Source organism: Petromyzon marinus, unplaced genomic scaffold, assembly GCF_048934315.1.
Source record: "Petromyzon marinus isolate PM22_M1 ecotype Great Lakes invasive population unplaced genomic scaffold, UKy_Petmar_22M1.pri1.0 PM_G_Scaffold_45, whole genome shotgun sequence".
In the NCBI taxonomy this organism is placed as follows: Eukaryota; Metazoa; Chordata; class Hyperoartia; order Petromyzontiformes; family Petromyzontidae; genus Petromyzon; species Petromyzon marinus.
The window spans coordinates 938965-962146 of record NW_027422997.1 but is presented as its reverse complement, the minus strand read 5'-3'; the positions used below and the strand labels follow the sequence as shown (position 1 = coordinate 962146).

At 50.0% G+C, this 23182-nt stretch overlaps 2 protein-coding genes across 3 annotated transcripts in view; one reads left to right on the top strand and one right to left on the bottom strand.

The window, feature by feature from the left end:
• Positions 1-7504: 7504 nt before the first annotated feature.
• LOC142917318 (uncharacterized) lies at positions 7505-12073 on the top strand. 2 transcript variants are annotated; one of them, XM_076061952.1, is made up of 3 exons: positions 7505-7876; positions 8702-8835; positions 9712-12073. In XM_076061952.1, exon 3 carries the CDS (start codon positions 9726-9728, stop codon positions 10602-10604), a length of 879 nt encoding a protein of 292 aa, XP_075918067.1. In that variant the 5' UTR covers positions 7505-7876; positions 8702-8835; positions 9712-9725; the 3' UTR covers positions 10605-12073. The 2 variants fall into 2 exon arrangements, with proteins under 2 accessions (XP_075918067.1, XP_075918068.1); XM_076061953.1 differs by having other exon boundaries at positions 8702-8840.
• Positions 12074-20350: 8277 nt separating this feature from the next.
• The window catches only part of LOC142917300 (uncharacterized), a 28498-nt gene continuing 25666 nt past the window's right edge, over positions 20351-23182 (bottom strand). Inside the window, exons 7-8 of the mRNA XM_076061932.1 lie at positions 21155-22290; positions 20351-20639 (exon numbers count right to left, since the gene is read on the bottom strand). Of these exons, the coding sequence (XP_075918047.1) occupies positions 20351-20639; positions 21155-22290 (1425 nt within the window). The remainder of the gene's footprint in view (positions 20640-21154; positions 22291-23182) is intronic.

Here is a 23182-nt window from a genome sequence, read left to right as displayed (position 1 = left end):
GATGAACGCGTAGCCTCGGTTGAGGGTTTTGTCCCAGCGACAGACGCTCATCTTGACGTCCACCACGCCCTCGGTGGCACCGCTCATCGCCATCATCACCTCCGCTCGTTTCTTGTCTTTTGGCAGCCCCCCAATGAAGAGGCGGCGATTGTCCACGCTGATGCAGACTCCAATGCGGCGTCCGGGACGGATCTCTAATTTGTTGAGTTTCTTGACGGCATCCGTGGCTTGGGCGAGCGTCGCGTAGGTAGCGAACGCATAGCCGCGGGTCTCTCCGCCGTGCTCCATCATGAGGCGGAGCTGGTAGAGCTTCCCCACCGTCTCCAGCACGGGCACCAGCTCATCCTCGTAGAGGTCGCGCGGGATCCTCCCTAGAAACACCTCGCAGCCACGGGCGGGAGGGGGCCCCTGCCAGTCAGGCGGCGGTCCGAACTTCCTCTGTCTGCTCTCCTGGACGATGTTGTACCCCGTGCGCAACATGCGGTCCAGCAAGACCTTCATATAGGCCATGCCGAGCACCGGTGGTTTGGCTGCTATGGTGATGCTGGGGCGGCGGCTTGGGGCCCGGTGGAGCCCTTGACGCTCCGCGCGGTCGCCTCGTGCCGGCAAAGCCACAGGGGGAATCAACTCCTGAAGAGCCAAATCCCTGGCAGGAACTCGCTCGGCCCAAACCTACAGGGGATAGGAAGAGAGAGGGAGAGAGGGAGAGAGTGGAGAGAGAGATGGATGGAGAGAGAGACGCGTTTAAGCAGAGCTACCTATATAAACTCATAATAAAGGTTTTTGGGTTAGATCGCGTTATTTATAAATGTGTCGTAACCCCTCCACCACCCGACACGGCCAATCAGCAAAAAAGTGTCACGTTGACAAAAGACAAATAATTCACATTAAAACCATATTTTTGGTTTAGATATGTGGATGACACTTTGGTTGTCTGGCCACATGGTAAAGATACACTTAATGATTTTCTAAATCATCTCAATGCACAAAACCCGGCCATCCAGTTCACCATGGCAATGGAGGTGAATAACACACTCCCATTCCTAGATATTTTGCTTGGAAAAGGCCTAAACGGTAAAATAACACACAGCGTTTACAGAAAGCAAACGCACACTGATGCCTATCTGAATGCAGATTCGCATCATCATCCAGCTCAGAAATCCTCTCTTATCAAGACGCTCATACATCGGGCTAAAACAGTGTCAGATGGTGAAAGTCTAGTGAGAGAGATCAAACACGTTAAAGACGCACTAAGACAGAATGGCTACAATAATGCTCAAATCAACAGAGCACTGAATGCCAAATCACGATCGCAAAGCAATACTGCTGAAAGCGATCAGATTGTTAAAACAATAAAAATTCCATATATCTCAGGAGTAACTGACAAATTAACCCATGTTTTGCAAAAGCAAAACATTACAGTAAGATTTGGTACAGTACACAAAATTCAAAAACTAGTATCTTGCACTAAAGACGCATTACCTAAATTATCAACAGAAAGTGTATATCGGATTAATTGTTTATGTGGCAGATGCTATATTGGACAGATGGGACGTAACATCAGCGTAAGACTAAAATAACATCAGAGAAATATTAAATTATCTCAAACACAACTGTCAGCAGTGGCAGAACATGCTTGTCAACAAGGACACTCAATTGATTTTGATAACGTTGAAGTGTTGTGTAAAACTAATTATTACTGGCAAAGACTAATTAGAGAATCCATTGAAATTGAGAGGAATAAAAATAACTTTAATCGCTCTGACAGCTACAGGCTTAGTGCGTCCTGGAAGCGTATTATTAAATAATACACATTACAATTCCTTATAGGGGAAACACATACTAATAAACGGATTACTAACATAGCATGTAATCACTAACACGCATTACAACTAATTACTAATCTACAACTCATTACTAATCATAACCATTGACTGATTACTAATCGATTACATAATTACAATACCCCCCCCCCATCCGCCTCTAATCACTGCACCTGATATGAGTTAAATGATGACATCACCCTGCTGCTGCTCTATTTAAGACCGGGAGCAAGTGGAGAGGGCTTTACCATTCTGGCGAATTGCCCGATGATGTCGGATGTATTTACCAGCGAAACGTCACAGTACTACTCAAACTGTAAATGTTGTGGATTCACTCTTCAACACACCGGTGGGCTAAAGTAGTGAACTATTTGTCTTTTGTCAACGTGACACTTTTTTTGCTGATTGGCCGTGTCGGGTGGTAGAGGGTTACGACACATTTATAAATAACGCGATCTAACCCAAAAACTTTTATTATGAATAATATTGGTCGCGAAAGCCTACGTGTTAAACTATATAAACTCGAAAAATCACAATGAACTTAAAAAGAAACCCAAGAAACTGTGACCTGACTTTTGTACCGCCCTGTATAATAATCATTACCCCTCACCCCCTGTACACCCCCCCCACCCTCCGCAGTACCCCTCCTCACTCATCCACTCACTCACCGAGTCGCTCACACATTCACCCACCCATTTACTCGCCCACTCACTCAGCCACTCACCCACCCACACACTCACCCAACCACTCATACACTCACTCGTCCAGTCGCTCACATACTCATCTACACACTCACCCACCCACACACTCACCCAGTCGCTCCCTCACTCACACACTCACCCATTCGCTCACACACTCACACATCCACCCACTCACTCACCCAGTTGCTCACCCAGTTGCTCACTCACTCACACAGTCACCCACCCACTCATCCACCCACACACTCACCTAGTCGCTCACCTAGTCGCTCACACACTCACCTCACACACTCACTCACTCACCCACTCACCCACACACTCACTCACCCAGTCGCTCACACACTCACCACCCACTCACCCACCCACTCACCCACACACTCACTCACCCAGTCGCTCACACACTCACCACCCACTCACCCACCCACTCACCCAGTCGCCCACACACTCACCTCACACACTCACTCACTCACCCAGTTGCTCACCCAGTTGCTCACTCACTCACACAGTCACCCAGCTACTCATCCACCTACACACTCACCTAGTCGCTCACCCAGTCGCTCACACACTCACCTCACACACTCACTCACTCACCCACTCACCTACACACTCACTCACCCAGTCGCTCACACACTCACCACCCACCACCCACCCACTCACCCAGTCGCCCACACACTCACCTCACACACTCACTCACTCACCCACTCACTCACTCACCCACCCACACACTCACTCACCCAGTCGCTCACACACTCACCACCCACTCACCCACCCACTCACCCAGTTGCCCACACGCTCACCCACTCACTCACCTGCTCGCTCACCCAGCCACTCACCCAGCCACTCACTCACAACAATCGCCACTAATTGGCGGTGACGTCACCACAACGCTTGTGCCAGGGTCACGTGGTTAGCGGTAATCAATTGAAGGTGGAGGGGTTAATTAATTGAAGGTGGAGAGGGGCTTAATTAATTAATTACTGCTAACCACGTGAGCCTGGCACATGCGTCGTGGTGACGTCACCGCCAATTAGTGGCGATTGTTGTGAGTGGGTGGATGTGTGTGGGCGGGTGAGTGGATGGTGAGTGTCTGGGTGAGTGTCTGGGTGAGTGGGTGGATGTGTGAGTGGGTGGGTGAGTGGGTAACCCCTCCACCTTCAATTAAGTGAATTAAGGTGGAGGGGTTACCAGCCCCTCCACCTTCAATTAATTAGCCGCTATGGTGGTCGCAAATGCCCTGAGAGAAGAGGACGATTGGAATTGGCCCTCCACCCCACAGCACTGTCCGGCACCACGGGGAGGTAGGGAGTTGTTTTTGTCAACAACAACAACGACGCTTGTGCCAGGCTATGTGCACCCTGAGGCCACGTGAAGTGTCAAACGTCCCGCTGGCAGGTCACGGGGCAGACCCAGGTGCCACGGGTCGACTGACTGAGATGACTGGCTGATGCACCACCTGTGCCTCCTACTCCGCCAAACTCACCCACTCACCCAGACACTCATACACTCACTCGTCTAGTCGCTCACATACTCATCTACACACTCACCCACCCACACACTCACCCAGTCGCTCACTCACTCACACACTCACCTATTCGCTCACACACTCACACACCCACTCACTCACCCAGTCGCACGCACACTCACACACCCACTCACTTACCCAGTTGCTCACCCAGTTGCTCACTCACAAAGTCACCCACCCACTCATCCACCCACACACTCACCTAGTCGCTCACCCAGTAGCTCACACACTCACCACCCACTCACCCACCCACTCACCCAGTCGCCCACACGCTCACCCACCCACTCACCCACTCTCTCAGCCACTCACCCACTCACTCACCTGCTCGCTCACCCAGCCGCTCATCCAGCCACTCACAACAACCGCCACTAATTGGCGGTGACGTCACCACGACGCTTGTGCCAGGGTCACGTGGTAAGCGGTAATTAATTGAAGGTGGAGATGGTTTAATTAATTAATGCTAACCACGTGAGCCTGGCACAAGCGTCGTGGTGACGTCACCGCCAATTAGTGGCGGTTGTGAGTGGCTGGGTGAGTGGGCAGGTGGCTGAGTGGGTGGGCGAGTGGGTGGGTGAGTGGATGGGCGAGCGAGTGGGTGAGCGAGCGTGTGGGCATGTGGTTGGGTGGGTGTGTGAGTGGGCGACTGGGTGAGTGGGTGGGTGCGTGGGTGGGCGACTGGATGAGTGGGTGGATGTGTGTCTGGGTGAGTAGGTGGGTGAGTGGGTGGGCGACTGGGTGAGTGGGTGTGTGTGTGGGCGGGTGGTTGGGTGGGTGAGTGGACGACTGGGTGAGTGGGTGGGTGGGTGAGTGAGTGGGTGGTGAGTGTCTGGGTGAGTGGGTGGGTGAGTGAGTGGGCAACTGGGTGAGTGGGTGGATGTGTGAGTGTCTGGGTGAGTGTCTGGGTGAGTGGGTTGGCGACTGGGTGAGTGGGTGGATGTGTGAGTGTCTGGGTGAGTGGGTGGGTGAGTGGGTAACCCCTCCACCTTCAATTAAGTAAATGAAGGTGGAGGGGTTACCAGCCCCTCCACCTTCAATTAATTAGCCGCTATGGTGGTCGCAAATGCCCTGAGAGTAGAGGCCGATTGGAATTGGCCCTCCACCCCACAGCACTGTCCACGACAACGTTGCCCGTCCGGCACCACGTGGAGGTAGGGAGTTGTTTTTGCCAACAACAACAACAACCGCCATTCGCCACTAAGTGGCGGTGACGCCACCACGACGCTTGTGCCAGGCTAGGTGCACCTTGAGGCCACGTGAAGTGTCGAACGCCCGCTGGCAGGAAGTCACGGGGCAGGCCCAGCAGGTGCCACGGGTCGACTGAGACGGCTGAGATGACTGGCTGATGCACCACCTGTGCCTCCTACTGCACCAAACTCACCCACTCACCCAATCGCTCACTCACTCACCGACACACTCACCCACACACTCGCCCAGACACTCATACACTCACTCGTCCAGTCGCTCACATACTCATCTACACACTCACCCACCCACACACTCACCCAGTCGCTCACTCACTCACACACTCACCTATTCGCTCACACATTCACACACCCACTCACTCACCCAGTCGCACACACAATCACTCACTCACCCAGTTGCTCATCCGCTCACTCACTCACACAGTCACCCACCCACTCACTCTCCCATTCACACATACACACTCACACACCCACTCACTCACCCAGTTGCTCACTCACTCACACAGTCATCCACCCACTCATCCACCCACATACTCACCCAGTCGCTCACCCAGTCGCTCACACACTCACCTCACACACTCACTCACCCACTCACCTACACACTCACTCACCCAGTCGCTCACACACTCACCACCCACTCACCCACCCACTCACCCAGTCGCCCACTCACTCACCCACCCACACACTCACTCACCCAGTCGCTCACACACTCACCACCCACACACAGTGTACACACACACACACACAGTGTACACACACAGTGTATACACACACAGTATACACACAGTGTACACACACAGTGTACACACACACACAGTGCACACACACACACAGTGTACACACAGTGTAAACACACACAGTGTACACACACACAGTGTACACACACACATTGTGTACACACACAGTATATACACATAGTGTGTATGTACATACATAGTGTATATACGTACACACAGTGTACACACACATTGTGTACACACACATTGTGTACACACACACAGTGTACACACACAGTGTACACACACATTGTACACACACACACAGTGTACACACACACACAGTGTACACACACAGTGTACACACATACACACAGTGTACACACACACAGTGTACACACAGTGTATACACACAGTGTACACACACACAGTGTACACACACAGTGTACACACAGTGTATACACACAGTGTACACACACACACAGTGTACACACAGTGCACACACACAGTGTACACAAACACTCAGTGTACACACACACATATTGTGTATACACACAGTGTACACACACACAGTGTACACACACAGTGTACACACACACATAGTGTACAAACACACAGTGTACACACAGTGTATATACACAGTGTAAACACACACAGTGTAAACACACAGTGTACACACACACACAGTGTACATACACACAGTGTACACACACAGTGTATACACACAGTGTAAACACACACAGTGTACACACACAGTATATACAGTGTGTATGTACATACATGGTGTATATACGTAAACAGTGTACACACACACATTGTGTACACACACACACAGTGTACACACAGTGTACACACACAGAGTGTACACACACACACAGTGTACACACACTGTGTATACACAATGTACACACACACAGTGTACACACAGTGTACACACAGTGGTACACACACAGTGACACACACAGTGTATACACACAGTGTACACACACACTGTATACAGTGTACACACACAGTGTATACAAACAGTGTACACACACACAGTGTACACATAGACACCTGGGAGCCAGAAATCTTTCTGATGGGTCAAATACTCATTTCACTCATTACAATGCAAATCAATTTATAACATTTTTGACATGCGTTTCTCTGGATTTTTGTTGTTATTCTGTCTCTCACTGTTCAAATAAATCTACCATTAAAATTATAGACTGATCATTTCTTTGTCAGTGGGCAAACGTACAAAATCAGCAGGGGATCAAAATATTTTTATTATTATTTTATTGTTTCCATTCTACGTGGTGACTTTACCGAAATAACCAAGAAGATGAATCCCTGCAGTCACGAAAGCTTTAAATCGAAATTTGAATTGCAAATGCTTTGAGTGTGTGCACGTGCCGTGTGGAAACAAATTGTACAATACGCTTATGTTGGATATGATTATGTAATATCGTAGTATCGCCATATCGCGATAACTTTCGGAGTTAAATGTTTGTACAATTCTGCAAGAGCGTTCCGAACTTTGATCGCGTTGTGTGAACGTCATAATTTGGAACGAACCAACTTACCGCTTTAAATAGGGGGGGGTGGCAGACGCAGTAATATTTTTTTAAAATATATATACATCTCCAACAGCAATACAATGACTGAGCGACCGTGACATCACAGTAGATCATTCAGCATATATTGTTTGAACGATGGAAGTGAAAGTATAAGATTGATAGTTTGAGCGTCAACCCTTGGCTGGGAGTGGTAGCTCCCAAGTGCCAATGGCTGACGCCTCAAGCCCGGCTCCCAGGACGCTTCTAAACTGTTCGGAACATAACGACTCCCCACCCCCGACCCTAAACTCTAAACTTGCACGAACAATTCCTCTCGCCCCTTAAAACTCTGAGCAGGATTGAACTCACGCGAACCGGTAAGTGGGTGTTTTGGTTTAAAAATTTTGACCACAAAAAATCCGGTGTTGTGTGACCCCCGTTGCGGCGGTGACACCGCAGGCTGTGGTTGCTCCCCGCCGGGGAAGGCGTCTCCTTCTCGGTAGGCAATCCAGGCCATTCAGGCCCTCCCTGGCGTCTCGGGCCTAGTCTGTCACAAAGAAAATAAACATTTATACATGCCTTGTGGAACTGTTTTCACAGTAAGATACACAGGCAGCAGTCGTAAGAAGAAAGGCTGAAATACAATCGTCAGTCACAGAGGCGTTATGAAAAAAGGGCCATTGCCCGATTATTTACTACCGTATTTACTTTTAAGGGCAGTGTTATTGGTAAATATGTAGGGGTTTTTTCTCTCGTGATATACCCGTCTTTGGGTTTTGGGCTGTTCCACGCGAGTTTGAAGCCTTTGGTTAAACGAGGTAACACAACCACGGGTCAAGTTATCTTTTGATGCATCACAGCTGTCATAACCCGTACGGTTTACCCCGTATTCTTCTACAGAGACATTGAGTTTTCACGACCATACGGGGTACAGCCGTTTCAATACGGGCAAAAAAAAACATTCTTTAGTAACAATATTGTCTGTTTGTTTGTGTTTCTACATTGTGATGGGACTCCGTAGGACGAACGTTGATATTTATAAAGACACGTGGTGGCAGATACGGTCTGAATTGATCTGTAATAAGGTAGGGGCACTGATTGATAGTGGGTTGACAGCTACGTGGTGGTGAGTGTACTCGAAGTGAATCTCTATTTGTGTGTTTCTCCCTTGTGATGGGACTTTGTTGTTGTTGTTGTTTTAGGCGGCTGCGGGACTGTGCAACGTTGGTGAGCGGCATAGGAGCGGTGGGGGCAACATCCATTGTAGAGTACAATGTCACTACGCTCCCACGTCTGCGCTACCCTCCTCCACCAAGCCGCCACACGGACGAGCGTGGTGAAGTATGGTCAAATCACGACCCGGGGCGGCGTGGGGAGACCCTCGTCCGGCAATGGATTAACAAATTGGCTCTTACTGCATACCTCCATATATATAAAATTATGCAAGGTTGTGATTGTGTGTGTTGTCTGTTCAAAATGTTTAGTGTACTTCCCGACATGCAACAAACTGGAAATTTGCCATGTGGGTACTTTCCAGACTGGACACCGTGTAAACATTATACAAATACACTTTTGTGTTGTTTTTGGGGGGGGGAGCTCAATAATGTATAGATTTTTTGGACGGCAAGTGAGCTATGACGTCAAATCTGTCACGTGACCCTCGCATGTGGAAGCGTCACGCATTGTAGTGCAGTGGTTAGCGTTGTCTGTGTGTGTCTGTGTGTGTGTGTCTGTGTGTGTGTGTCTGTTTGTGTCTGTGTGTGTGTGTGTCAGTGTGTGTGTGTCTGTGTGTGTGTGTGTGTCTGTGTGTGTCTGTGTGTGTGTATCTGTGTGTGTCTGTGTGTGTCTGTGTGTGGAAGCGTAACTCATTGTAGTGTAGCGGTTAGCGCTACACTACGCTACGAACCCGGCGACCCGAGTTTGATTCCCGTTCACGGCCACCACCGGTGATGATTATTTGAACCGCTTCTGGGCCTCCCCTAGGTCGACTCAGCCTTAAACGAGTAACTGTTGTGGTGTGAACATCGCCACTGGGGAGACAAATGCGACCGGACGTGGGATCCAAGTCCCAGGCGAAGCCGGGTAGTACAGCTAGTCATGAATATATGAATGAATATAGACGTGTAAGTCACGTGTGACTGTATATATTAATTCCTTCATGGCTCGATACTGACGTGTAGATGGTGTGGATATTCTTATTTTCTGTCTGCAGCTGAGGCTGGTCTGATGGAGCAAAGGCCCTCAGCTCAGCAGCTCGGTACGACAAGTCAACAATGCGACCGGCGTGCATACAGCACGGATCGGACTGGAAATTTGACACAGCACCAGAGAACTCACACAGGAGAGAAACCCTTCAAGTGCACTGTGTGTGACAAAGCATTTGCATGGCCATTAGTTCTTGAGACCCACCAGAGAACACACACGGGAGAGAAACCCTTCAGGTGCACTGTGTGTGGGAAGGCATTTTCACAGTCATCTGCTCTTAAAACACACCAGAGAACACACACGGGAGAAAAACCCTTCAAGTGTAGTGTGTGTGGGAAGGCATTTTCAGATTCATCTACTCTTCACAGACACCAGAGAACACACACGGGAGAGAAACCCTTCAAGTGCAGTGTGTGTGGGAAGGCATTTTCAGATTCATCTCATCTTCAAAGACACCAGAGAACACACACGGGCGAGAAACCCTTCAAGTGCAGTGTGTGTGGGAAGACTTTTTCAGTTTCATCTGCTCTTAAAACACACCAGAGAACACACACGGGAGAGAAACCCTTCAAGTGTAGTGTGTCTGGGAAGGCATTTGCAAATTCATCAAATCTTCAAGTACACCAGAGAACACACAAGCATCAGAAGATCCACAAGGAGTGGCGTCTGAAATCAGCTTGTGAAAGTCAAAGTGCCGCAATGAGCCCATCCCTCATGAAACAAGAACCGGAAGAAAATCCCAGCTTGGACACTTTTAAAGTTATCAAGGTGAAATATGAAGAGGTGATGATGAAGAGGGAAGAAGTGATGAGCGAAGAAGTGAAGGTAAAATGTGAAGATGAAGATTCAACTGCAAAATGGGACCTTTACATCGTGAAGCAGGAGGAGAATTCTGACTGAGGCAGAGTGAGGCAACTCCCAGCAGTTTGTGGAAGTGGAGGTGCGGGTGGACTCTCCGAGACAATACAAAGTCAAGTGGAGACCTGGTAGATGTGTAAGCCAGAGACGATGTCGCTACAATAGATGCACCTTTGTCACAGGCCTTTAATGAAAAGAATGCGAAGTTGAACACTCAGGTCCTAGGTTCAACCTGCAGAGTAAGAGCGGCCAGTCTTTGTGGACCTGTGGGTTGGGTTGATCTCTAACCAGGAGCGAGAGCCAATAAGCTCCCCAGCATTCACTATTTTATCAATTGCATTTATATGGTGCCTGCTTAATCGCCCCTACGTGACTTTACCGAAAGAACCAAGGAGTATGGATCCCTGCAGTCACAAACTTCAAATCAAGATTACCTCAGCAACTCGGAGTTTTGTATCCCGTTTCAGACACTCGAAGAGCATCCCCAAGTAGCAGCTGCCCCTGTGTGGTACAAGGTGGTGGCCCTGCACCGGCCTGCATGTGAACAAGATCCTGTCAGTAGCGGGTGTTGGTTGATTTGGCATCTTGGTTGTGGAGTTTGTAGGTAATTTTTCTATTTAAAGCTTTCGTGAATGCAGGGATTCTTCGTCTTGGTTCTTTCGGTAAAGTCACGTAGAAGGGAAATAATAAGATAATAAAAATTAAACATAAATAAAATTCTCACGACGTTCGCAAGAAGCCGAAACGTCGTGAGAATTTTTATTTGATTATTTTATTATCTTATTATATCCCTTCTACGTGACTTTGTAGGTAATGTTTAGAATGTTATCAATTTTGACCGAGATGCCAGCATGCAAATGGCAATAGTACGTTGTACATACACTGTTAAGCAGACGGCGCATATCTTTTTAAAAATAGCTTTTTGTTAATACGATGTAACCTGATGCAGTCTATTTCACTGCAGTAATTCAATTTTGTTAAAATGCCTGTCAATAATTTAGAATGAATACTTGTCTGATTGTGCGTGTGCATGTAACATTTTGTCTGAGGGTCAAATCTAGATTAAGTGATGTTAGGACAAAGTGTGTGTGTGTGTTTGGAAGTAACCTGTACAGAGAACTCAGGTGAGACCCGTTGTTCTTGTGATGCAGGTCAAAGGGTACTTTTGTGTTTCACGAAGCGTCGGCCTCTGGAGAAACTCATTGTCTTTGAAATAGGGAGCACGCTCGGATCATTCATCAGTTACAAGGCATACCACTTAAAAGTTACACGTATATGAGGAGGTACATTCTCTACAACACGAATTGTAGTTTTGTCTTACGTGTTGACGTAGATTTTGTCTAACTGGGACTAGAAATTCACCTTGCTCATTCACGTCTGGATGTTCGTACCTATCGGTTGAAGCAAACCCCACTGCTGTTGTTGAGACGCTGTGCACCAATAATAGTCCATCACATTGACGGCCTTCAGGCCAGGAAAGTCACAACATTTGCACACGAAGGACGCATTCACGCAAGTACCCCATGCTCCGTTTTGAAGTTTTAAAATGAAACATCTTTGAATTGTGTTGTGTTTTGAATTAGATGATTTTATTTCTTCATTAAAAGCTTGTATCAATTTACATCTGGAAGACTTCATTGAAAAGGACATTTCATGTGAATTTTCTCTCGTCACTAAGTAGATGGCCTTGCCGGGGGTTTGGTTCAATGCGGACACAAACAGTGTACACACACAGAGTATACACACACAGTGTATACACACAGTATACACAGTGTACACACACAGTGTACACACACACAGTGTACACACAGTATACACAGTGTACACACGCAGTGTACACACTGTACACACACAGTGTACACACACACTGTACACACAGTGTACATACAGTATATACACAGTGTACACACAGGGTACACTGTATATACACAAAGTGTACACAGGGTACACACACTGTATATATACACACAGTGTACACACACACAGTTACACACACAGTGACACAGCGACACACAGCGACACACGGTGTATACACAGTGTACACACACAGTGTATACACACACAGTGTACACACACAGTGTACACACACACAGTGTATACACAATAATGTTCACGTTGTTGCTGAGCTCACACACCCAAGGGAGGGAGCAATGAAAAATGAATCTAAATCAACTCCAACTCTGTGACGTCACCACTCTGCATTACTTCATCGGCGTGAAACGCCAGGGGGAGGTGTACCTCGCTAGTGACGTTATGTCACCAAGGTATTCACCCCGACCCCCGTCCACCGCGCTCTTGAGCGTGACGTCACCTCCGCTTGGGTCACTTCCGATATCGTTCCAGTGGCAATCTTTATTTGGGCAAAGCTACGCCCAGTGACTGGTGGCTCATTAACATAATGTGTCCGTTAAAGCTGTCGCGAGTTTATTGCGACGGGTTCAGCGCCCACGCCCCCATCCCTCGACATATGGGCCGGCCTCATTAACATAATTGAATCAGTCACAGCCGCTCGTGGGAGGGAAGTGACGTCATACTACTTCCTACTGTCGCGAGGCAACAGGAAGCTGCCGTGTGCGCGCTTGCACTGAAATCCGAGGTGAGAAATTCTCATCGTTGTGGTGGTGGTGGTTGTGGTGGTGGTTGTTGTTGTTGTTTACCAAGGTAGAGCCTCGCTCTCTCTCGTAGGGATGTCAGTTGAGTAGCAGCGAGCATGGAAATCGATGTCCAGGTTGGAACTTTACAACGCGGGGCCTAGCCACGCGGGGCCTTGCCTCCTGCCCTCGCCTGATTGCGTTTACTTTAATTATCTCGCTTAAGTTTAATTTGTCTTCACCCGGCTCGCCACTTTGTAACTTTGTTTTATTGTAAATATTCACGCAGTTTTTATTTTCGTTCTTTTGTTAGCAGGCCAAGCCCGCTTGAGCTGCTATACCGCTCTTGTTATCAGAAGCGACCTGCCCACAACAACACAAGGTGAGGCTTGTGGTGACTGCAGGAATTAATATTCTTGGTTCTTTCGGTAAAGTCACGTAGATAGAAAATTAAATAAAAATAACATAATTTTTCTTTTTTTACAATGAAGCAAAAAACCCCACAACGTTTCCGTGGCAAGATTAATGTTGAAGATGCGAGGGCTTACAGGAATATTTATGACATTTGCCCTCTCATTGCGTGCCATGACAGTGCTGTTTGCACAGTCACACATAGTCACTGTAAGATGTTTTTCTTGGTCGTGTTTTTGTTTTGTTGCTTGTTGTGGTTGCACCCGATTCAAGAGCCGAATGGCTCACGGGACTATAACCAAAATAAATCAAACTGAAAATAAAAAAAACTGAAACCGCGCGATGAATTTTGGGAACGTTTTTCACTGCATCTCCAAATATATATGAAAGGCAAAGTTGTGATTGTGTGTGTTGTCTGTTCAAAATGTTTAGCGTACTTCCTGACATGCAACAAACTGGAAATTTGCCATGTGGGTACTTTCCAGACTGTATACCGTACAAACATTATACAAATACACTTTTGTGTTTTTGTTGGGGGGGGGGGGGGGGGGAGCTCAATAATGTATAGATTTTTTGCACGGCAAGTGAGCTGTGACGTCAAATCTGTCACGTGACCCGCGCACGTGGAAGCGTCACGCATTGTAGTGTAGCGGTTAGCGTTGTCTGTGTGTGTGTCTGTGTGTGTGTGTCTGTGTGTGTCTGTGTGTGTGTCTGTGTGTGTGTCTGTGTGTGTATGTGTGTGTCTGTGTGTGTGTCTGTGTGTGTGTCTGTGTGTGTGTGTCTGTGTGTGTGTCTGTGTGTCTGTAGTCCGGCAAAACAACCCCCTACCTCCTCGCGGTGCCGGACGGGCAACTCTATCGTGGACAGTGCTGTGGGGGGAGATCCAATTTTGATTGGCTCCTCTCCTCATGGCGTCTGTCACCACCACAGGGGCTAAACGAGGGCTCTGGACGGGTGCGAGGGGCTGGTAACCCCTGCACCTTCAATTAATTACCACGAAACCACGAGTTAAACTGAAATATGTAACTAATAAGCTTGTGCCGGAGGCCCCGGGGGGCCAGGCGTCTATGACGTCTCCTGGCCAAACCCCAATTGGCGGAGCCAGGAGATTGAATACCTACCCTCGGGGCTACTCCAGAAACAACAAAAAGCCACTACGGGTGGCCACGTGGAATGTTCGAACGCTCACTGCGGAGGAGAGGCTGCCACTCCTCTGTCGGGAGCTGGACCGGTACCGCCTGGATCTATGCGGCATTCAGGAGGTCCGGTGGACCGGCTCTGGATCCTGCCACCATGAGGGGTGGACAGTCCTCTACTCGGGGCAGCAGACTGCCAAACAACAGGGTGTGGCTCTTCTTTTGAACAAAAGAATGAAGGGGGTGTGGGAGCGTGGCGGTGAGGTGTGGGAAGCTGTAAGCCCCAGGCTACTTTGGGCTCGCCTTCCCATCAACCGGAGGCGAGGAATGGTGGTCGTGGTTACTTATGCCCCCACCGAAGATGAACATCCGTGGAGGGATGCAGGCAAAGCCGATGAGTCAGATTCCTTCTATGACCTCCTGTCACAGGTGCTGGCTAAAGTGGCCCCTTGGGATAGAGTCATCATGTTGGGTGACTTCAATGCCCGAGTTGGTCATGATACTGGCACCTGGTCTGGAGTGATTGGAGGGCATGGGCCAGATCAGCTCAATAACAACGGTAGGAGGCTGCTAGATTTTTGTGCAGCCCATGGGCTTGTAATTACCAACACGCTGTTCCGGCATCGGCGCATCGACACAACATCATGGATGCATGCCGGGTCCAAGCAAGAACATCTGCTGGACTACATAGTGACGGACCAGCGGATGCGAGCCCATGTCCTTGACACCAGGACCTACCGTGGAGCTGATCTGCCCTCTGACCATCGACTAGTCATCTGTAAGATGTGCCTGCCATTCTTCCACTCCGGTGGTGGGTGTACACCCAGGGCCCCATTCCGACCTAAAGTGGCCTGATCTCAGTTATCTGATGAAAGTTGCAAGCGAGAATTTCATCATCGCTTGCGGCTGGGATTGGCATCGTCCCCGACTCCTCCTGATGTCGAGGGTAAATGGGCGATGTTTAGGACTGTGACTCATGCAGCTGCAATGGCTTCTTTGGGTACACAAGTCCAGACCTCCCCAGAGACCCTGGCTGACAGAGGAGGTGTTCAGGATGGTTGAGAAAAAGCGACAGGCCCACTGCCATCGGCTACAGAATCCCACGTCAGAGAATGAGGAGGCTTACCGCAGCCTTCACTCGGAGGTTCGGAGAGCCGTGAGGCGCTGCAAGGATGGGTGGTGGTCGCGGGTTGCTGAGGAGATGGAGTCTGCCTCAGTGGCCCGTGATCACAAATCTCTATTTAACTCCATCAAAAAAGTAACCTGCAGCGCCACACCTATTACCATCATTAGGGGAAAAAACGGTGATCCAATCTCCGACCCCCAGGAACTGGTTTGCAGATTTGCTGAGCATTTCTGTGAGGTCCTGGGGGAGGGAAAATCCCTCAGCCAGGAAAACATCGTGGCACAAAGTGAGGATGACCCTGCTGAGGCTGCGGTGCCTCAAATATTGGAAGAAGTCACCCCCTGTGAGTGGCTGGCTGAGGTGCCATCTGTTGAGGAAGTACTGAAGGCGATCCGGAGTCTGAGACCAGGAAAGGCAGCGGGCAGAGATGATCTCCCAAGTGAAATGCTGAGGGAGGGTGGCGTTTGTGCACAGACTGCCCTATATGACATCATAACAACAGTCTGGACCACTGGACGGGTTCCGCAGGATTGGGAGGATGCCCTGGTGGTCCCACTTTATAAGAAGGGGGACCGCACAGACTGTAACAACTACAGGGGCATCTCACTCCTCAGTGTGCCGGGAAAGGTCCTGGCAAGGATTATTCAGCATCGCCTTGCCAGGCACGCTGAGGAGAGGCTTGCAGAGCCCCAATGCGGTTTCAGGATAGGGCGGTCCTGCACAGATGCCATATTTTCTGTCCGTCTGCTACAGCAGAGGTGTAGGGAATTCCAACAAGACCTAAATCTTTGCCTTATTGACCTTGTCAAGGCCTGTGATACCATCAGTAAGCCTGGGCTTTGGGTCGTTCTTCGTGTTTTTGGAGTACCTGACCCTCTGCTCACGATCATTAAGGACCTTCATGATGGTGAGCGGGCCCGGGTAAAACTACGTGGCCGGGAGTCAGAGCCATTCCCTGTACACCTTGGGGTGCGACAGGGATGTCCTCTGCCTCCCACATTATTTAACATCTATTTTGACCACGTAGTTCGTGAAGCCTTCAATAGCTGTACCGGGGGAATCTCCGTATGGTACAGATATAATGGGAGGCTGATCGACGCCCGGGTGCGGTCAAGGGATGGCTCCTTATTGCTCAACCACGTTATGTATGCTGATGATATGGTAATAGCTGCTCATTCAGAGGAGCAGTTGGAGACGCTGCTGCTGAGACTGGAGCGTGCCACTAAGAGGTGGGGCCTTACCATCAGCCCCACCAAAACTAAGCACCTGCCTGGGTATTTTGTACCATCGGACACTCCACCCCCACAACTCCCGATCGGTGATGGGGCAGTTGTGGAGAGAGTGGAGAGTTTCCCACACCTGGGCAGTGTGCTTATGACTGGCTCCAGTTTTACAGCAGAGGTCTCACTCCGAATCAGTCGAGCGGCAATATATTTCATCAGTTGCGTAACGCTGTGTGGTAGCTACCTGGTCTGTCGCTCCGCACTAAGCTTCAGATCTTCTCGGCCACGGTCATTCCCTCCCTTCTCTACGCTTGCGAAACGTGGACCCCCCTAATGGAACATCTTCGCCGGTTAGAAACATTTAGGCTGGCCTGCCTACGATCCATCCTGGGTTTAACCAGACTGGATTGTGTGAGGAGCTCACAAATCCTTGAAAGATCTGGGCAAGATCCCATCGGTGAGCTCCGGCGGGCAAGGCTGCGATGGCTGGGTCATGTAGCCCGCATGCCCAGCCACCGCATGCCGAAACAGCTTTTGTTCGGCCGGATTGAGGGGGCAAAGCGGGCGCGGCACGGGCTAGAGAAGAGATGGAGTGATGTGGTACAGGAGGACGTGGAGCTGAGTGGACTTGCCGATGACTGGTACCAGCGGTGTCAAGATCGGCCTCTGTGGAGGAGGCTCGTGAAGGACGCTATTGGGCAGTTGGAGGCGGTCGCCCTCCAACGGAGGGCGGAGGAGCGATGCTCACAACAACGAGCGGAGCGCCGGGTGGCTTAAATGGTGCACAGCGTCTCAACAACAGCAGTGGGGTTTGCTTCAATCGATAGGTAACGAACATCCAGACGTGAATCAGCAAGGACTATTTCTAGCCCTAGTTAGACAAAATCTACGTCAACACGCAAGACAAAACTACAATTTGTGTTGTAGAGAATGTACCTCCTCCTATACGTGTAGCTTGTAAGTGGTATGCCTTGTAACTGATGAATGATCCGAGCGTGCTTCCTATTTCAAAGACGATGAGTTGCTCCAGAGGCAGACGCTTCGTGAAACACAAAAGTACCCTTTGACCTGTATCACAAGAACAACGGGTCTCACCTGAGTTCTCTGTACAGGTTACTTCCAAACACACACACACGTACTCCACAACTCCAGCCTCATGAACCATCGTTGGCCGAGACAATGACGTCTCTCCTCTTCTCGGCCACGGTCATTCCCTCCCTTCTCTACGCTTGCGAAACGTGGACCCCCCTAATGGAACATCTTCGCCGGTTAGAAACATTTAGGCTGGCCTGCCTACGATCCATCCTGGGTTTAACCAGACTGGATTGTGTGAGGAGCTCACAAATCCTTGAAAGATCTGGGCAAGATCCCATCGGTGAGCTCCGGCGGGCAAGGCTGCGATGGCTGGGTCATGTAGCCCGCATGCCCAGCCACCGCATGCCGAAACAGCTTTTGTTCGGCCGGATTGAGGGGGCAAAGCGGGCGCGGCACGGGCTACAGAAGAGATGGAGTGATGTGGTACAGGAGGACGTGGAGCTGAGTGGACTTGCCGATGACTGGTACCAGCGGTGTCAAGATCGGCCTCTGTGGAGGAGGCTCGTGAAGGACGCTATTGGGCAGTTGGAGGCGGTCGCCCTCCAACGGAGGGCGGAGGAGCGATGCTCACAACAACGAGCGGAGCGCCGGGTGGCTTAAATGGTGCACAGCGTCTCAACAACAGCAGTGGGGTTTGCTTCAATCGATAGGTAACGAACATCCAGACGTGAATCAGCAAGGACTATTTCTAGCCCTAGTTAGACAAAATCTACGTCAACACGCAAGACAAAACTACAATTTGTGTTGTAGAGAATGTACCTCCTCCTATACGTGTAGCTTGTAAGTGGTATGCCTTGTAACTGATGAATGATCCGAGCGTGCTTCCTATTTCAAAGACGATGAGTTGCTCCAGAGGCAGACGCTTCGTGAAACACAAAAGTACCCTTTGACCTGTATCACAAGAACAACGGGTCTCACCTGAGTTCTCTGTACAGGTTACTTCCAAACACACACACACGTACTCCACAACTCCAGCCTCATGAACCATCGTTGGCCGAGACAATGACGTCTCTCCTCTTACCCCACCCCCGCCCCTGCCAGTATAGTCGCATGGATAATGAGTTTATGGGACTGTACCAACCAATCACGTCAGCCGGGGGGTGGGAGGGGGGGGTGTCGGGGCTCTACCGACAGACGTGGTTGCCAGCAGGCGGTGATGTGCAACCTTGCGGTGTGCCACCGCCTGCGTTTTGAATGGTTCAACTAATCACGACTAATCACGACTATAATCACGACTAATCACGACTAATCACGACTCTAATCACGACTCTAATCACGACTAATCACTTTTAGGCGGTGGAGTTGGGGCAGCAAGCAATGAGGCCTCCTGCCCCGTTTTCAGCGCTGTGGAAATATAAGCTTTATATATATTAAAATAATAATAACCATGTTGATTTGAGCTTGGCCTCTGTAGCTGTTAACTTGCCGAGTACAACATTTATTTAAGTGCCTATTTGGGTTCAGCACTGGGCGCCGGCTCAGCAGAGCTGCCGTGCCAGGGGGCATGGCGGGGGGGGGGGTGGGGGCGGAGCGGTGGGTGGGGCGGTGAGCCGGCCGTGGCAGCAACCGCGCCCCGCGGAGACGGAGCCGCTTGCCGTCACAGAGCCGGGCGGAACTGCTTGCCGTCACAGAGCCAGGCAGAACCGCTTGCCGTCACAGAGCCGGGCGGAACTGCTTGCCGTCACAGAGCCAGGCAGAACCGCTTGCCGTCACAGAGCCAGGCGGAACCGCTCGCGGTGACGTAGCCGCCACGGCGGTGCGACGTAACCGCGGCAACGTAAAACCACGGCGATGGAGCTGCCCGTGGCGACGTCACCACGTCGACGTGAGCCGCGCGCCGACACCGATTGGACCGTGGTGCTAGAGGCCCTCGCGTCGTAATGGAACCACGCTCGGTGAGCGAACCACGCTCGCGGTTACAGAACCACCACCACCGCCGCCCCCTCATATCGAGACTCGCAGGGCTCTAACCAGCACCATGCGCAGCGCACGATTGATTTTGTTTTAGTTTCATTTATTTTTGTTAATCGGGTACAACCGCAACGAACATAAAAAAAAAACATGAAAATATCTTAAAGTGAACGGGAACCGGACCGGCGCACGTGCCGAGCGGAAATTGAACGACGACAAACAGAAACGCGAGGCCGGCGGCCGGACCTCGGGCCGCGTGCTCGACCGCGGGGAGGGCACGGCCGAAGCCGGACTACTAGCGCAGTGGCCTCCGGCGCTCGCGCCAAGCTAAGTGTGCCCCATTCACCGCTCGCACGGTAAACGGGGCATCTCTCGTCTCTCGCGCGTGCGAGCGCCGCCGTCCGATGCGAGCGCCGGCTGGGAGGGGCGGCCCCGGCTCGCGCTCGGGGCGCCGGCTCGAGCGGAGGCCAGAGGGCGACTCGGCGCCGCGGCAGGGAGAGCCGGAGTCGAGGAGGGCGCCCGCGGCGCCGAGATTCTCCGCCAGGCCGAGGCCGACGACGGACGGCGGCGAGAACTCGGGACGGCTGGCGGGGCGATTCGCCGTCGATGTCCACCGAGGGGCCTGGCGATGTTTGGAAAGATAAAATGTCACTGTTCGATAACTTCCACGTGTTCGTTAAAGGAGAGCTGAAAAAACTGTCAGGTTTTCTTGCAGCGGCTGCGTACGCCGCTGCGATTTGTCTGGACGATGTTCATTTGAAATTGCCAGCCCCTTCTCTCGAGACGGGGGGGCGCATGTTTGAGCACACGGGTTGGCGAAAGGGAGGCCCAGGAGCGGTTCGGGCATGAGCCTCCATCGATGTGAAGGTCCCATTGTGGAGTTGAATCTTCATCTTCACATTTCACCTTCACTTCTTCGCTCTTCACCATCACTTCTTCACTCTTCACCATCACTTCTTCACATTTCACCTTCACCTCTTCATATTTCACCTCGATATCTTTAAAAGTGTCCAAGCTGGGATTTTCTTCCGGTTCTTGTTTCATGAGGGATGGGCTCATTGCGGCACTTTGACTTTCACAAGCTGATTTCAGACTCCACTCCTTGTTGATCTTCTGATGCTTATGTGTTGTCTGGTGTCCATGAAGAGTTGATGACTGTGAAAACGCCTTCCCACACACACTGCACTTGAAGGGTTTCTCTCCTGTGTGTGTTCTCTGGGGTGTTACAAGAGAAGATGAATGTGCAAACACCTTCCCACACACGCTGCACTTGAAGGGTTTCTCTCCCGTGTGTGTTCTCTGGTGTGTTACAAGAGCAGATGAAACTGAAAACGCCTTCCCACACACACTGCACTTGAAGGGTTTATCTCCTGTATGAGTTCTCTGGTGTACATGAAGATGTGGTGACTGTGCAAATGCCTTCCCACACACCCCGCACTTGAAGGGTTTTTCTCCCGTGTGTGTTCTCTGGTGTTTTACAAGAGTAGATGAATGTGCAAACGCCTTCCCACATACACTGCACTTGAAGGGTTTCTCTCCCGTGTGTGTTCTCTGGTGTGTTACAAGAGCAGATGAAACTGAAAACGCCTTCCCACACACACTGCACTTGAAGGGTTTATCTCCTGTGTGAGTTCTCTGGTGTACATGAAGATGTGGTGACTGTGCAAACGCCTTCCCACACACCCCGCACTTGAAGGGTTTTTCTCCCGTGTGTGTTCTCTGGTGTCTTTGAAGATTTGGTGACTGTGAAAACGCCTTCCCACACACACTGCACTTGAAGGTTTTCTCTCCCGTGTGTGTTCTCTGGTGTTTTACAAGAGTAGATGAATGTGCAAACGCCTTCCCACATACACTGCACTTGAAGGGTTTCTCTCCCGTGTGTGTTCTCTGGTGTGTTACAAGAGCAGATGAAACTGAAAAGGCCTTCCCACACACACTGCACTTGAAGGGTTTATCTCCTGTGTGAGTTCTCTGGTGTACATGAAGATGTGGTGACTGTGCAAACGCCTTTCCACACACCCCGCACTTGAAGGGTTTCTCTCCCGTGTGTCTTCTCTGGTGTCTTTGAAGATTTGGTGACTGTGAAAACGCCTTCCCACACACACTGCACTTGAAGGTTTTCTCTCCCGTGTGTGTTCTCTGGTGTGTTACAAGAGTAGATGAACGTGAAAACGCCTTCCCACACACACTGCACTTGAAGGGTTTCTCCCCTGTGTGAGTTCTCTGGTGCAATGTCAAATGTTCAGTACGATTTGTGCTGTATGGACACCGGTCGCATTGATGCCTTTTTGCACCGAGCTGCACCGAGTGCCTTTGCTCCATCAGTAAAATTCTGCAGAGGAAGCGACAGCTGCAGAGAGAAAAAAATAATATCCACACCATCTACATGTCAGTATCGATGCACAGAGGAATGCATATATACAGTCACACGTGACGAACACGTCTATACTTATTCATATATTCATGTTATAGTGAAAAAGTGTCCCAAATTCATCACACGAGCTGTTATGGCACGCAATGAGGGCAAATGTCATAAACGTGCCTGGAAGCGCTCGTATCTTCAAAATGAATGTTAACCCAAAACTCCGAGCACACAATTTCGGCTGTCTGGCTTCAAAATGAATATTTATGAAAGCTAAATTCAGGTGACATAGCAAAGGGGTTTGGAAAATAATACTATTTTTGTTATGCAGAAATGCCTAAATTAATGTTCAATCACAACTTAGAGGTGTGAAGCCAGGCACAGATGTCCTTGAATGCTGGGATGAACAGTTCCGACTTCAGCTGCACGTGTGCTGTGATAACTTCCCGACTACATTCTTAGAAAGAGTAGCAGAGGAAAACAAAAATAAACTACTGTTTTTATATAACCTCCGTGCTCAATAGAGTTAGACTTTACTGCAAATACAAACTTGACCCTGTCACACACTCAGAGGTGGAGCCAGGATTTTCAGGTAGGAGGGGCAACCCCTTCAGCAATGAAAAATGATAAGAGTTGTTAGTAGGGAGTTGTTAGTAAGTAGGGAGTTGTTAGTATGTAAGGAGTTGTTAGTAGGGAGTTGTTAGTAAGTAGGGAGTTGTTCGTAAGGAGTTGTTACTAAGGACTTGTCCCTTATATTCTTAGCTC